Source organism: Sander lucioperca, chromosome 19, assembly GCF_008315115.2.
Source record: "Sander lucioperca isolate FBNREF2018 chromosome 19, SLUC_FBN_1.2, whole genome shotgun sequence".
In the NCBI taxonomy this organism is placed as follows: Eukaryota; Metazoa; Chordata; class Actinopteri; order Perciformes; family Percidae; genus Sander; species Sander lucioperca.
Genome location: NC_050191.1, coordinates 9,107,183 through 9,124,385, shown reverse-complemented (window position 1 = coordinate 9,124,385; position 17,203 = coordinate 9,107,183). Strand labels below are relative to the sequence as shown.

The following is a 17,203-nucleotide window of genomic DNA, read 5'->3' as shown; positions in this document are numbered from 1 at the left end:
TGTGACTTTGTGTTGAATGCACCTCACTCCAGTCACGCAGGTGGAGTGTGGGAACGCCAGATAAGGACGGTCAGAAGTGTATTGAATACTACTTGCGCATAGTAGACTTAATGACGCTTCATTAAGGACTTTATTCTACGAAGCTATGGCCATAGTCAATAGTCGCCCATTGACTGTAGACAACCTTAACAACCCTGACAGCTTGGAACCACTTACCCCTAACCACTTGCTCCACATGAAATCCAGCACAACACTGCCCCCTCCTGGTGCCTTCCCAAAGGAGGACCTCTATGGAGCAAAGAGATGGCGTCGTGTGCAGTTTTTGACTGAGCAGTTCTGGTGCAGGTGGAGACGTGAGTATCTGCACAACATTATGGCCAGGCAGCGCTGGCACTCACCAAAAAGGAATCTAAAAGTAGGTGATGTTGTGTTGGACGTTGATGAACTGTCGCCCAGAGGTGAATGGAAACTTGCCAGAGTCCTGGAGACTGTTAGTGGCAAGGACGGACTCGTGAGAAGAGTGAAAATCTCCTTTGGAGATAAGAGACTGAATAACAAAGGTCAACGCAGTAATAAGCTCTCTAGTGTAGAGCGTCCTGTACAAAAGCTAATTCTGATATTAGAATGTTCATAAGCTAATTAAGAGGAATGGTTAATTCATGTTGAAAATTCTTCTTTGTTGTTATACTGATATAACAAACACTCATAATTTGGTGGGAGTGTAAATAACCATATGTATATTTTGTTACAAAATATAGTGACTGTCTTTTATTTTGAAATTTTGTATTGAAACGGATTTCCGGTCTAAAGCTACGCGCCTTTGTTTTCTTTTTTGCTTTGGAAGCACGCGCGTCTGGCTAGCGCAGTTCATAGCAGGTAGCTCATTCCAAAAGAAAAAGGCAATAACTTTGACACGGAGCCCATGGTAAACAACGAATTCATACTTGCAGCCCTTCCGAAGAGGCAAAAGGTTTGTTTATTCAGTTGAGAATGAGCATTTTGCCTGTTAATGTTGGTTCTGCACAAATGTAAGACAGCATGTGATTGTGAACAATGTTAACTGATCGGTTACATGTTTTTGTATACATTTCAGCTCTTACATTGGTGACATGGTGAACGGATTATGGTTCATAAAGAATTAAACATCATGAAACCATCAGTAAAAGTCTCATCCTTGTTCGGGGGGTATGCTACATAAATGATGAAACATTTAAATGGTCTCTTTCCTCCACTAGAGGTCCACGCATTTGGAGAATCTGTAAAGGAGCTTTGAAACTTGTCGAGGTTCGTGGTAGCCCAACACCTCAGTAGTAGTCAGAACAATGTCCTCACAAGTACAGTACTACAAGATTGTGTGCTTTTGTGTTTTTAGTGGAGATGACAGGAAATATGGCACCCGACGGGTATGTGTTTTCAAGAATGCAACCTGTGAATGATGAACTGCGCTTATAAATAAAATTCAGTGTTTAGGTAACTATAAAGTGAAAGTAAAAGCCTAATGCAACAAGCTGACCAGTTAGCAGATTATTGGCTGTGATATGTTTTAGTACAGATGTAGTAGAAGTGAATACATTCATTAAAAACACTCTGCACATCCACAACGTTTTGGGACTAGTGTATCTCTGCCACCGTTGAAACTTTCAGAGGACTAATCCATTTCGCTGGATGCATCATTATTATACACCAAGCTTTATTAAATACCTACACACAATACACTACGAGTTGAGTCTGATGAGGTATTTTACACCAAAATGTGAGATTTTAGCAACAGGCTTCAATTCGTTTTTATGAAAATGTTTTATTTCCATTGGATCACTGCTGTATAGACCCTTTTGTTGTGTCCGAGTTACTAACAGGAGGGATGGTTGTTTTGCTCTCCGTGGCATTCGAACTCGAGTCGTCGGACTGCGAAGCTGCGGTCATGTTCTTCCCTTTTTGTGACAGTTCCTTTGCTGAAGGTGGTCGGAGGATGCACATGGCTGCTTGACCGTCACGTATGGCTTTTGGCTTAGAAACAAATCCCACCATCACCTCCATTTGTTGCACTATCTGCTCCAGAGTTGTGTCCTGTGGAAAATTTAAAAACTCATTTTAGGACATTTTTGGGGGGGATACATGCCTAATGTATGACCATGAAAAGATATTTGTACAATTGCCCCTCATCCTCTTTGCCATTAAGGTAAAAGTCAACAGTGCTGTTTGGGAAAATGGCATCAAGGGAAGGGGAGGATTACATTAACAGTTACAAACCTCACCCACTAAATGTAACATACAAATGTGTCGTAACATGTTACACAGCATGAAAATACAACTATGAAAGGGCGAGTTCATTCCATGTTAGAGCCTGCACAACACTGGGGGCAAATTCTGATTTGATATTTGAAAGTTTTGAAAAAAGTCTGATAAGCATGTCAAGTCTAATATGTTTTCTAACACAGGTTTTTTTTTAATTTGGTTATAGAATAGTGAATACCAACTTCCCAGTAGTCTCTGATGGACAAACTATTTAATGTGGACACATTTCCGTACTGCAATTTTATTTGTACATTTCTGGCAGACATATATCACGCATGCAGATGTTTTCATTTGGGAATGCACAAGTCTAATGCACATACACCGTTTTGAACCTGTTTCAGATGCAGTGGACGGAGTAGACAACAGAAAGTGTCATGTTGTCTGTCATGTGAATAGTTCTACTAACAGACATACAAAATGATTATTTTTATAACAATACAAATGGTTTCTACATGACATCTAGAATGTCATGTAGATTTTATTCAGTCAACATTGTTGATAAATGTGATACATTTTTGTATCCACGTCTGCTGCATAACCAGACGCATTTTGTTACACTAATACTGAGTTGAATAACAATTGAATTTGCGGTTTATACTAATTTGTGAGTGTTTAGTCTATATCGACAGCATTTCATTTCCGGGACTGTTTAGGTGCTGCCTGAAATTCCGCCAGGTGTCCTTCATTTCGGCTGGATGTCCATCACCTTCCGCTTTTTTTTGTGTTGGCATTTTAAACTATGGTTAACTAACTACTCCTCAGATCTCTGCAGGGTAAATCCAGACAGCTAGCTAGACTATCTGTCCAATCTGAGTTTTCTGTTGCACGACTAAAACAACTTTTGAACATACACGTTCCACCAAAACAAGTTCTGTAGCGCATAACACCGCCCATGACGATTGTGATTGGTTTAAAGAAATGCCAATAAACCAGAGCGCGTTTTTCTCCCATCCCGGAATGCTGTGTGGACTAGTCAGACCCTCCTCCGGAGAGCTGTAGAGGAAGGTCTGGCAATGCGAGACTAGTGAGTGTTCTTTTTAGATTGTTTTTTGGGGCATTTTAGGCCTTTTATTTATATAGGACAGCTGAAGACATGAGAGGGGAGAGAGAGGGGGAATGATATGCAGCAAAGGGCCGCAGGGCGGAGTCAAACCTGCGGCCACTGCGTCGAGGAGTAAACCTCTATTTATGGGCGTGTGCTCTACCAGGTGACCCACCCAGGCGCCCAACTAGTGAGTGTTCTACTGTAGGTGCACCGGTGTCCTTGGGGTAAAGGTGCTGACCATGCTGACCCTTCTCATTTTCTGTTATCGCTCTACTGTCACTATTTCATAAAGACAAAAAAAGGGGTTTATTCTCACCAGGTTGACTGCAGGTCCGCCACGTCCTGATCGCAAAGTAATTCTAACATGGTTCTTCTTCTCCAGCCAACTCTCCACTTGTTTCATCTTGGTTGAGAGATCATGAGCTGCGATGCCGGATGAAAAGGTGAGCTCCTTCACCTGCACGGGGGCTGTGGAGAGAACACATGCGTTACATTGTGTTACATTTTATTTCAAATACTGGGCGTGTGACATTTTTTACTGTAAGATCTGTTGAACACTGATGTTACTGAGATTATCAGGTTGCAAGGTAATGACTTACTTCACAGAGTTAGATCCTTCCTAGAGAAAATGATTTCATCAATACCTCCAATAGCTAGAAGAACAGAAGAATCTGTATGCTCAACAGAACAGAGGTGGTGTACACAAGTGTAGCCTCGGTTATCAAGATTTTATTAAATGTAATTTTTCCTAAAATAATTTTACGATTCAGATCTGGTTTGTTAGACAAAGAGTATGGTCTGCAAATTGTTTGTTTGTTTTATTTGGATCCCCATTAGCGTCAGCATAAGCTACAGAAGCTAGTCTTACTGCGGTCCTGCAGTCTTTTTTGTGACAATACAATTTACATCATCACAATACAAACATTAGACACTACTTCACATTACACAACATTTCACAAAATACAACTCATATTTACAAAATTACAAAAACAAAGAAAGAAAAAAAAAAAATTAAGCGGAATGAATCTATTTTTAAAGAATAAGTGATAACAAAATAGCCCATGTAACTGACTCACTACAAAGAATTAGTGGGTAAAATTCTTTAAGCTATAATTTTTTTTATTTTTATGTTTTGTTGTTTAATATTATTTGGGAGTAAGTTCCATTCACACATTGCTCTGTATGTGACTGAATGTTGAATTGAATCTAGGTATTATAAACAGCTCCCAATCTGTGTACTCTTCATTTATTAAAAGGTCCCATGGCATGAAACTTTCACTTTATGAAGTTTTTTAACATTAATATGAGCCTGCCTATGGTCCCCCAGTGGCTAGAAATGGTGATAGATGTAAACCGAGCCCTGGGTATCCTGCTCTGCCTTTGAGAAAATGAAAGCTCAGATGGGCCGATCTGGAATCTCCTCCTTATGATGTCATAAGGAGGAAGGTTACCTCCCCTTTCTCTGCTTTGCCCGCACAGAGAATTTGGCCCACCCATGAGAGAGAGAGACATCATGGCTTTCAAATGAGCAAAGTGGCAGTTGGTCATGGCCACACCCCCACCCTCCACCTTGCCCCCCCCTCTCTCCTCCTCAATAGCTACAGACACAGAAATGGCACATCCTAAGGAAAGCTCATTGTGGGACTGGCTCTAGTGGCTGTAATTCTGCACCAAAGCTGAATTTCGGGAAAGAGACTTCAGATACAGTATTAGGGGACCACTAAGGTCTATATAAAAGAGACTTCAGATACAGTATTAGGGGACCACTAAGGCCTATATAAGAGACTTCAGATACAGTATTAGGGGACCACTAAGGCCTATATAAAAGCATCCAAAGAGCACCATGCCATGGGACCTTTAACAACTTTAAAAATGAGATGTTTCAAGAGACACAAAAGACTACTTGTTCAAGGTTGTGATGTACTGTATATCTAATAAAACAGTGGTTCCCAACCTTTTTGGCTTGTGGCCCTTTGAAATGAAAGAAAGTCAACCTGTGTCTCAACTTCTATGAGCTGTGAGCATTTCAAGCAAAAAGTGATTTTAACCGTCTCAGATTGTTGAATTTGAATATCTTTTAGAGCCCTGAAGAAGTGAAACCTCCTGGCATTTAACAACTAAAAAAGCAAAGATATGAGAAATATCTTTCTTTCTTCCCAACTTGTAAACCATCTTGGGACCCTGATCCTGACCCCCAGGCTGGGAACCAATGTGTAAAACTAAAAGGTCTGATTGGGTCCCTGCCAGGACATCACATACCTGCTTTTGCTTTCTGCTTCTCCCGCAGTTTCAGCTGCTCTTCATGGATCTGTTTGCCGCTCATCAGCCGGTAGACGGGAGGATCTTTGTGTTCACTGAGCAGCACCAATTTGAGACCCTGCTCGTCCATGACTCTGATCACATCTGCGCGGTGCATGGTGCCCAGGTTCTCGCCTGTCTCACTTATCACCTGTATCTCACGCTGCGGGATCTTACGGCCGACTGCGCTGATTGTGGCATGACCTCGGGGATCTTGCTTTTTTTTCTTTGGAGCGGCAGTCTGTTCTGTGTCGTCTCCAGCAGTGGAGAATGGAGACCATCTCCAGGAGGAAGCAATGATGTTGGATCTTTCACTGCATATGGTGAATCTTGATGCTGGTGTCCAGTAGCCACAGCTGCTGCTGCCACCACACACAGCTTTCACTGTATGGCTCAGCATCCACCTCACACAACCTGCAGACATATCCTAGATATAAAAAAAAAAGACAGGGGACAATTGAGCTGCCTAATATGATTATGTGAAACAGCATACATCCAGAAAAGGCCACAATTGAGAACGAAATGCATATTATATGTCTGTATATGACCGTTCTCAAAAATGTATTTCCTTAAGTTCTCTCTTCTTGCCTCTGTAGGTAATGTGAGTAATGTCTTGCAAGCCCATGTGGGTTGGGCACCTTTGGGTGTACTGTATGACACTAATATTCAGTCATATATCATCTGACTCTACAGTCTAGGCAGACCCGATATCTCAAAATTATTTAATGGATGTTATGTTCATTGTCATCTCTGCATCATTAGTAGCATCTCGTTTGAAACTTATAAACACAATCCATCGACAGACAGACAGTTGTGAAGTATTTTTCCTGTTTCTTCAGCATCCCGCCAGGCCAGCCTCCTTTAAAACATCGGCCAATTACAGTTTGCCTTCCTTATCGGTCACCGCACACACATCACAAATAAGACATGTTTCAAACCGTCAGGGTCCACTGTGTCCCTGGCATTCTGACAAGGAAACTGACAAGCGTCTGCAGGTAAAACACTCTTGACGCCAGTGCCCAATGCAAGCAGATTGTAAAAGCTAACATTTAATTAAATGTTCAGTAAAGTTATGCCGAACTGACCAGCAAAACTCAATAATTCACAACATGCCTAGCGATAAATGCATTGTGTTGCGCTGGGTGTGGAATGAACCTGTACACATTAAACTGTAAGATTTTAAATGGGAGTCTGGCGTTGACTGAGAGAGACGGTTACAGCTATATCTTGACTGAGTTTTAGTGTAGACCCCACGTTGTGAAAACAATGCCATTTGAATTAATAAACTATCGGCCTCTTTAAACAAGTTGTCCTAGATTATTGCCTTGTTCTCCAATTACACACACAGGAAGTTCCTGGGTTTAAAACATGAATGCAGGCACAAATGGTCAAATCAGAGATACACGCTAGCATCGCCAGTAAATAACTTCCCTAAATATATCTTCTGTAGTTGTGCTGTTTACTCACTGTACATCAATATCCCCACTATCTCAGGGTGACTGTTGTGCCTTCTTCCGCCATGTACTTCTTCATTTAATTTGAGTCAGAACAGATGCAGCAAAACCACGACGCTGCCCTCTTCTGGACAAACAAGGACACGTCGTTTCTCCATTAAAGGGCAGTTCACCCAAATTACAAAGGGATAGCTCTTTTTCACAGCAGGACATTTTGACTTGTCAATAGTTTTTCATTCAAAACTATTAATGATGGCTGCATTACACTTAGGAGAGGCCCTGGTATTGTGCATGCTGACTCACTGAAATAGCTTACTGGGACACTTGATGGAATTGAGCCATCGTTAAGGTTATCAATTTCAGCTGTGATTTTCCTACTATGACAAGTTAAAATGTCTGCTGTGAAAAAGGTCCATACCATGTAGTTACGTTCTAGTTTATTAGCCTAAATGTCTGTCTATTAGATTTCTGTCTCCATTCTAATACAATGGAGGCGAAAGTAATTTAAGTGGCTAGTAGCTGTAGCATTTATTGCCAAGTAAGTAACACTTACAAGGAATTTGCCTTGGTGGTTGGTGCATACATAACAAACAAACAAACAAACATATTGAACATTAATATGAAATAAACAATAAATACAGAAACAAATATATACAAAATAGCTGTTTAACATAAGATAAAAGAGGCTGAATGGATTAAGTCCAGGATGAGAGAGGTATCGTGGCTTCTCCTCTAACTAACTACTAACTAACTACTCCTCTAAGCGTTATTATGAAAAATGTTGAACTTTTCCTTAAAAGTAATGAAGCATGATTGGGACTAAGCAGGATGGTTTCTTTTATTTCCTGTGGTCATTATAGAGAAATATTGTTTGTTTTGTTTTTGTTTTTTCCTGTGAAAGTTAGAAGTTATTTAAATGATCATATATGTTTCTTTTGTTAAATGACGGCACGGGCGAAGCGGGGAGCCGCCCGGGGTGGCATTTTTCATGGGGACCGGCCATGAATGTATGGGCGGCACGAGCACTTAAAAAAACCGTGTGGGGAATTGACAAATTGGCGCCCCTGCTTGCTGAGAAGGTACCGAGTACAGAGAAGCTGTGTGAGAAGGGGAAAGGGGAGGGGGGAGCCTCCTTGCTTATCACTTTTATGAATGATAAGAATCTATCGGAGATCTACCCCAACTTTTCTCTCTCTTTTCTCTCCCAACTCTCAGGATTGCACTTACTCTGCCAGTCACTGTGGCTCAAGCAGAGAGGAACTTTTCAAAACTAAAGTTGATCAAGTCATACCTGAGGTCAACCATGTCCCAGGAACGGCTCACTGGCCTTTCCGTCAGAATCAATCATTCAATAGAGGAGTAGATTTCATACGATGACATCATTGATGCTTTTGCATCAAGGAAGGCCAGCAAAGTAGCCTGGTTGACACCAGTAGTACCACTACTGAGAAGGGTTTCTCAGTAGTAACTGGTCAGGTTTTAGTTGAAGGGGGTCTAGCCCTGGGTGTAATTCAATGTAGAACCGCCACTGATTAATGTGGAATGTAAGGTACATCTGTTTATTTGTTTTGTGTGTGTGTGTGTGTGTGTGTGTGTGTGTGTGTGTGTGTGTGTGTATTTGATGTGTGTAAAACTGTTTTACTTTAAAGATACAAAGATACAAATTGACGATTTGTTTTTGTCAATATAGATTTCTCTCATAATCCAGATCCAACGTGTGTCTTCAATCACACTGTCAGAGTTAAACCAACTTCTTATACAATTCAGTTCTCGTTTTGTGATTAAAAACAGAGCTAATAGAATTACATCTGCACTTAACATAAGAAATTGAAAACAAATTGGCAATGATGAAATCAAGTGTCTTTTGGTCATTATATATGTGTTAAACAATTAAACATATTCACTTTTTTTTTTTAACCATCCCTCATATAGTCAGCTACTCTTACTTCATCAATTCAATAAACCCAAATGAGTAATTTCAATAACATTGTTAAATCATTCTAGATGTTAACTTTCTGAATATAGTATAGCTTTGTTCCTCTTGGCTTATATTTCTTCTTTACTGTGGATGGGAACTACATTCTGACAATGTTTCTATTAATAGAATCTTTAGATTAGCCAGATTAGATGTTTGGATACAGACTGTATGCAAACAATGTTTGCTGAAAACGCCTGCAACGAAATAGGTGAGTTCCCTTCAGATAAATAAAGAATGAAAGTTGAAACGTTTCTTCTGCAGCTCTCCAGACTATGATTTCTGTCCTTTTTGCGCAATGTAATGCACATAATGCTTTGGACGATGGCTTTAAGTGGCACAAAGTGTTACATACCGCTGCATATTTTTTACGATGACATCATTGATGATTTTGCATCAAGGAAGGCCAGCACAGTAGCCTGGTTGACACCAGACCCTTCTCAGTAGTAACTGGTCAGGTTTTAGTTGAAGGGGGTCTAGCCCTGGGTGTAATTCAATGTAGAACCGCCACTGATTAATGTGGAATGTAAGGTCAAACTTCCTCATGATCCTTGTCTGAAAAATGATTAGGTATTCTTGAGGAGGTTTTTGTCAAAGGTTATTTGGCACTGGTACTAAGCAGAAAATATGTTTTTTCACTCAAGAAGTACAACACAACAACCACCATTCATTCCTTGAATTTGGTTACATACATCATACATCAGTGGATATCTGTCCAAACACAATGTTCTTTTGGTTGTTTTGCATAGGCACAAGGTCATTTTCAGGAACTGTGAATTTGCAAAACAAAATTCATGCAGCGGCAAGCTATGCAAAGTCAGTTAGAAAACATATTCATCTGGCCAAAAGGTTCAGTTCCTTTTGTTTAGTGCTGCTGTTCACTGCTTGTACGTTCTATCAGAGAAAGGGTAAGAATTGGCTGATAATCTGCTGTAGAAAAGTACTTTGGAATAATAGTTGTTATTAATCTACTGTAGCAGTGAATGGTTCACACATCCTGAATGAGACTTAATGTCATCAAAAGAACATGGGCTGGATTACTTGGGTTTCGTTTGTGGGCCTTCTGTGGATTTATCCAGTTTGTAAGTAGACACGATCTCCAAATACTAAAGTCTAGTAGCCTGTACATATCACATGGCATGTGATATATTGTTCTCTTAAGAAATGACATTTTTGAGCATTAAAATAAGAGCACTGACATTCATTTTGTTTAACTTGTGATCTGATTTGATTAAGTTGTTTTAGCCACGGCGAACTACGCTGACCTGAAAAACTGTCTGTCAACTGTCAAGAAGACCAATTTTGTTGTTGTTGATAACTTCATTGGCTTCATCACTGCAAAAAAACATTCGAATCTGAGTGAGTCCAAACTATAATGAACATTTTAATTACAGTAGTTGTTGATTGTTGCTTGGGAACAAAACATCATGCTAAGTCTGGGAGGAAGGGTGCACCTTTACAGCCATATAATAGTATTTATGTTTTTAGAATTATAAAGTACTGTGGGACAGTAATATATTTTTGACATCCTTTTGATTAAAGCCAGGTCAAAATTCCGGTTTAATTTTGTTGACATATTAGAGTCAAAAATAGAGTTTTACAGAGGGAGTTTTGGATATCTCTTTTTGTCACTCCATAAAGCATATTTAGGTATAAATGTTGTATGAATTAGGCTATGAATGATATTTGACAAACTCACCTGTAAACACCTCCAGAATATAAATAGAAAACTGCAAAGCCTTTAAAGATGTGTATTGTAGAGATACATTTTGCAAGACACTACAGGTGATACTATTAAATCAATATTCAACTAAGACATATCACCATGAAACCTCCCCAGTTGATTACTTAAATCAAGACAATACTTCTTTGTATTACAAGATTTCTAATGAGGCATTATCTAATACTAGCTTGGTGAATTTAGGAGAAATCTACAGACACAAATAGACAATGTGTAGTAAAATAAACACCTAAATGTGTATTTTGATTGTTTTCTTTCCACTAGTCTGAAATAAGACATGTTATGGATGCAAAATTGCCAAAAAAATCTCAAAATTGACCAGTGCATTAAAAACCCCTAATTTTTTTGCAATGTAGTGTCTTGCCTTACAGGTTAACTTATTGCTAGGTCCCTTCTAAATGCAAATGAGTTTCCCCTTTCTTCCCTGTGCTTCTTTACCTGTACAAGTATAGGTAGCTGGTAAGTATTTAATTGGTAACCTGTATTTACAAAATATTTACACTTTTTTTTTTACCAATTTTTTGGGCAGTACTTTTAAGTATAAGCGAACAATTATCTTGTCTTGTCCCTCTATGAGGACAAGCAGTATGAGTGCGGCTGTAAATAAATTTGACATCAGACATGCTTTGATGACAGTTTTTTGTACAAACTAAGTTGTTTCGAGCATACCCCAGCCTTTAGCTGTGCACTAGACTGGTAACCTGTGCTGTCTCTCTCTCAGTGCATACTGGGAAAGGCTCCAACCCCCCCCCATGTGCCCTCAGTCTAAACTTAATGACAATGTTAAAGCCCTTGTGCATCCATTGAACTAAGTATGGATATTCAGATTTTATCCTTTGTAGATATTACATTTTATTTACGAATAATTCTGCTTATGGGTTACTGCTGTAAAATGTTGTGTGAAAGTATGCAAGAAATTATTAGAAGAATATTATGAAATTATCATGTGACATAAAAAGACTGCATTCTTTAACTCTCAGCAACAGGTTGCATAGTGTTTCTGCAGAAAAATGCAACTCAACATCATTCTAACAGTGAGTATATTTATATAACAAGAGTATAGAAATATAGTATACTTGTCACAGAATACTGGATTGTTTTTAAACATTTACATCAGTGTTTAAACAAATATAAAAATCTAACTGTGTTTCTGTTTTTAATTTACAGAAACCCTGGGGGAGGAGTGGCCTCTAATAGAGGGAAAAAATGGGTTATATGATGTGCTCATCTCAAAATGGCATATCGATATGAAACTGCATCTGTATGTCCTGAAAGGGAACTGCAGTGCAAATTCAGACCTCAAAGGTGATACTACACTGCATTTTATGGTGTTTTTTTTCAATGTCAATTTTCAATGTTGAGAGAATCCCAAAATACATTCTATTCACCTTTACTGTATTTATTATCCAGTGCACCAGGGCAATACATATGTTTATTTGTTTTGTGTGTGTGTGTGTGTGTGTGTGTGTGTGTGTGTGTGTGTGTGTGTGTGTGTGTGTGTGTGTATTTGATGTGTGTAAAACTGTTCTACTTTAAAGATACAAAGATACAAGTTGACGATTTGTTTTTGTCAATATAGATTTCTCTCATAATCCAGATCCAAAGTGTGTCTTCAATCACACTGTCAGAGGTAAACCAACTTCTTATACAATTCAGTTCTCATTTTGTGATTAAAAACAGAGCTAATACAAATATAATTACATCTGCACTTAACATAAGAAATTGAAAATGAATTGGCAATGATGAAATCAAGTGTCTTTTGGTCATTATATATGTGTTAAACAATTAAACGTATTCCCTTTTTTTTTTACCATCCCTCATATAGTCAGCTACTCTTACTTCATCAATTCAATAAACCCAAATGAGTAATTTCAATAACATTGTTAAATCATTCTAGATGTTTACTTTAGTATAGCTTTGTTCCTCTTGGCTTATATTTCTTCTTTACTGTGGATGGGAACTACATTCTGACAATGTTTCCATTAATAGAATCTTGCCAGATTAGATGTTTGGATACAGAGACTGTATGTAAACGGTCTTCCTTTGAAGAAAACACCTGCAACACAATGGGTGAGTTTCCTTCAGATAAATAAAGAATGAATATTTGAAACGTTTCTTCTGCAGTTCTCCAGACTATAATTTCTGGCTTTTTTGCGCAATGTAATGCACATAATGCTTTGGACGATGGCTTTAAGTGGCACAAAGTGTTACATACCGCTGCATATTTTACCTTACAGATGCTAGCTAACGCTTCAGATAAAACTCCTTTCCTTTCAGTTCCACTGGTCAAAGACAGATACATCATCAACATAACAACAAACAACTGTTTCAACTGTGACAATCCAGTGAAAGCGCCCGATGAGAAAATTAAGTTGAATGTAACAATTAAAATTGAAGAAGGAGGAAAACTTGACGCTGCCCAAGCTGCGTAAGACATGCTCCATGAATTTATTAAAGTAAATGATGCAATGATACAGATGCAATTTACATAGAGACCTCACAGTATCCTGGGAAGTCATAATCATACAAGATACAATGTGTTAATTAGTGAACTAACTTTTTTTTTTTAATTTTTTTTTTTTACTTCGGACAGTGCAAGAAGCCTTTCCCCCCATTTTTCCAGTCTTTAAGCTAAGCTAAGCTAATCACCTCCCTCCTCAAGCTCTGACAACTCTGTAATAGTTTGAACTTTTCCTTTGAACATTTAAGAATTAAAACATGGAACATTTATTAGGCATTTAAACATGCTTTTCATAATGTATTCATATTTTGACCATAAAACAATGTATGTGAACTCTTATATTGTAAATGTAGCCTATTAAATATTCTGTCAACAGTGGAATCATGAACAACATGGCCAACCTGGCCACATCCATGACAGGGTCGTCAGCTGCTTTGACTGTGGCAGAAGGAGTTACGGGTGTCTTAGTGAGACAAAAAGAGGCCGCGATTGTACAGGACATCTCCCTTGCTTACAGGTCTTCAAATGACAGCATGAGTGTGGGTGAATTACTTTTATTTGTGCTGTGTAGTAACATTCTCAATACAGACTTCACAAAAACAGTATTTATTTTGGAAGTAATGATTGTCTCAGCCACCTGCTAACTTGAGAGTGATGAAGTATTGGTCTTTAGGGATATGTTATCCAGCCATCCTGTCTCATTTAGAAATAGTTTGTTTTTGTTCAACATTTTCTCTTATTTGCTTTCTGTCCAAGAGTGAGGTTAAATGATCAAAACCAATCTAACCTTAACAAAAAGACTGCAGAAAGAGGCAGGGGGAATTACTCCTGTCTCCGTCAAAAAATATTCAAAAACTCTTAAGCTTACTATTTAATGTTGAGTCATGCTGTTAAATCTGTTAAAATGTAACAAGACTAATAATAAAAGACTGAGGCTGCCGCCATGCTAGCAGCTCTGTGAGGCTGTAAGCACAGCAGTACTTTGAGCTAAATGCTAATGTAAGTGACTTTGCTAAAATGCTAATGTTTAATAGGTAAAATGTATACCATGTTCACCATTTTTCTGTAGTGTAGTGTGCTAGCATGCTAATTTTGCTAATTAGCATTAAACACGAAAAACCGCTGAGGCTGATGGGAAGATAGATACCACATGAAAAGATCAAAACCAATAATGTGTTAGTGCGTCCCTCAATACTTTCCAACTTACCTAATCTGTTTGTAAAGATGTAAATCTTTAAAAGTAGGTCAGAAAGTTTTGTTTCATTATTTGAAAAAAGGCAAAGTAGTTTCCTAAATTAAAAAAACAAACAAAAAAAACTAAATACTAAGTAATTTCCTGGATTATAATTAGACCCTGTAAAAGTGAATAGTTTCATAATTCTTTAAAACTGCACTGTACATGATTTTGTCAACAAACCTGTTGTGCTCTTCCCTGCAGATTATTGAAAACAAAGAGACTCTGGCTAAGTTTTCAAGATCTGTCACAGTGTCAAAACAAGCGTTTGTAAAAGCTAGTTCGAATGGTACCATACCATTTGCAGCTGTTCTCCGATTCCTCAATCTGGCTTTGGTATGAAAAATATCTTAATTTGACATTCAATGATACAGTAGATAGTTACATATTGGATCATGTTACTATTTTTTATTTGTTCCATTTTTTCAGGATAAGAAGAACAGCACTGTTTTAGAAAATGAGGTTTTAGCAGTTGAAATGGGAACCACTATCACCAATCTCACAGACAAAATGCAGATAAATTTTTTGAACATGACATACGTAAGTAAAAAAAAAAAAGAAAAAAAACTTTCTTGAGTTTGTTTATTATCCAAGAGCAGATTTTTTTTTTAATGCATACGTTGTTTTGTTTACAGAAAGGAATTCCATCTTGTCACTCATGGAATGGTGAAGGTATTTTTTCCCCACTTGCCAATTTGCATGTTGATATAAGAAATCCCTCAAAGCTTTGCAACTTTCTCGCTCGCTTGTCATTGTCTTACATGCAAATTAATGTTAGTGTAAAAAGGTTGTTCCTCTGAAGCCTAGAATATACCTTTTTCACAGGCAGGTGTAAATAATTAAATGAATGATGGCTGAACTTGCAAGATAAACAGCAATAGGCATCGTTATTAGGACACCTAAATGTATATTGAAGGGGCACTGCACAAGGCTGCAAACATTTTTATCAAGCTTCGCTGGTGAACAAAGCCTAATCTGCTTTCTGAGGTGCATGGGTGTGTGCGTGCGTGTGTGTGTGCGTGTTCTATACATGTTTTGTATATATTTTACTCTGTATAATTGTACAAAGTTTTATTTTATGTCGCTTTTGTACGAAGCACATTGTGTTACATTAATTTGTATGAAATGTGCTATAGAAATACAATTTGATTGATTGATTTGATATTTTCCCAAGATGCATTGGTATTAACAGTAAATACCTGTTATCTGTGACATTCACCGATAGTGCTGTAATATTATTATTTTCTCGAAGAATGCATTGCCATTTACAGTATGATCCTGTATAACATTAAAACAGTAAGATACTGTGAGACTTTAGCTGTAAATTTACATCAAAGGTCTAGTCAGTCCTTACTGCAGTGGCCGACCACTTTCTCTCCCCTCTTTCCTGTCCTATCAAATAAAGGCCAAAAAAGCCCAAAAATTATCTTCTAAAATGAAGAAGAATTGAATGCTGACTAATGTAAACCTCGTAATGTGAGCTAAAACTGTAATACAATGAGACTATCTTACATTTAATTGATAAAGCAGTCATTTGATATATCATTTTTGGAATGATTATATGAAATGACTACGAGATTTTTTTTTTTTTTTTCTTTTTTTAATTTAACTTCTTTTGACTTATGGTTGTTGTTCCTGTTTGTCTATTAAAGTTTTGTTTTTATCACGTGACACAATGTAGACTTGAGTGGTCAAAGTACACTTTTGTAAGTTTGGAACTGTGCAATGTGCACACGTGTTTAATTGTGATTTTTTTTCGAGAGAAGAGAGAGAAAGAAAGAGAGAAAAAGAAAGAAAAAAAAAATTAAAAGAAGAAGAAAGGTATTACTCTCATCATGAGTACAAAACATCTAACCAGCGAAATTCTGGCCAACATTGGGGAAAATGAGATTAAACCTGACTGGAGCTTTGATGTTTCAGTCGTGTTGTCGTTTCAGCTCTGCTCGACTTGCATGCTCTGTTTCTGTCTTCTAGGGAGTCAACCAAACTGGACCGATGACGGATGTCTGACAATACATGATGGACAGAACATTACATGCGAGTGTTCGCATTTGACATTTTTTGCTATCTTAATGGTGAGTTTTACGTCTTTTATAATATAATCATGACAAACTAAGCTTCATCCTTTCAATTGACATTCCCAGTGGAATACAAATATGTAGACATTCCTCTGTATTACCTGTCTTGATTGCTACTTCATTTTTTATTTCCCCCCTCCGTAATGAAATTCATCATAAACCATCCTGATTACCAATGCCAATCCCTGTGATAAAGTATTCCACTTTTGCTTTTTGCAGAGTCCTCTTAATGAAACCATATCTACTTCCGACCTGAACAACCTCACCATCATCACCCAAGTTGGCTGTGGCTTGTCCATGTTCTTCCTCTGCATAGTCCTCTTCATGCACTTCCTGCTGAGGTAATTATAACATGTCTCCATAATTAGTTTCAGATTAAATAGTGTTTTTTTCCCCCCCAACAAACTATGGGATATTACGCCCACGTAGAATAAAGTGTTAGCTTTATTTCAAAATAAAGGTCTACATGCTGTTTCAAAATCTTCACAATATTCTGTCGTAGAATTACTAAATCATTTATCTATTAAGTAATTGATGGTTGGCCAAAAATGAGTCCAATTTAAATATAGTTTAAAAAAAACTGGACTTAACTAAATAATATCCACCATTTTTTAACTGAAAA

The 17,203-nt window shown here is 37.9% G+C and overlaps 2 protein-coding genes and 1 long non-coding RNA gene across 3 annotated transcripts in view; 2 read left to right on the top strand and 1 right to left on the bottom strand.

Moving 5' to 3' along the window:
• Positions 1-1,410: 1,410 nt before the first annotated feature.
• On the bottom strand, positions 1,411-7,186 carry mtif3 (mitochondrial translational initiation factor 3). The gene is given in 7 exon segments (XM_031322404.1): positions 1,411-2,067; positions 3,657-3,808; positions 5,600-6,052; positions 6,963-6,976; positions 6,978-6,993; positions 7,106-7,147; positions 7,150-7,186. Coding segments are annotated over 7 exon segments (954 nt in total). The 5' UTR covers positions 7,172-7,186; the 3' UTR covers positions 1,411-1,812.
• Positions 7,187-10,309: 3,123 nt separating this feature from the next.
• On the top strand, positions 10,310-12,008 carry LOC116066371. Its single transcript, XR_004895878.1, has 3 exons — positions 10,310-10,426; positions 11,789-11,842; positions 11,976-12,008. It is a non-coding gene; the product is annotated as an uncharacterized LOC116066371 (long non-coding RNA).
• A 407-nt stretch (positions 12,009-12,415) lies between these two features.
• LOC116066350 (adhesion G-protein coupled receptor G2-like) overlaps positions 12,416-17,203 on the top strand; it is a 9,861-nt gene continuing 5,073 nt past the window's right edge. Inside the window, exons 1-9 of the mRNA XM_031322372.2 lie at positions 12,416-12,438; positions 12,798-12,878; positions 13,086-13,236; positions 13,646-13,808; positions 14,708-14,839; positions 14,933-15,043; positions 15,139-15,175; positions 16,478-16,578; positions 16,801-16,922. Of these exons, the coding sequence (XP_031178232.2) occupies positions 12,875-12,878; positions 13,086-13,236; positions 13,646-13,808; positions 14,708-14,839; positions 14,933-15,043; positions 15,139-15,175; positions 16,478-16,578; positions 16,801-16,922 (821 nt within the window). The 5' untranslated portion in view covers positions 12,416-12,438; positions 12,798-12,874. The remainder of the gene's footprint in view (positions 12,439-12,797; positions 12,879-13,085; positions 13,237-13,645; positions 13,809-14,707; positions 14,840-14,932; positions 15,044-15,138; positions 15,176-16,477; positions 16,579-16,800; positions 16,923-17,203) is intronic.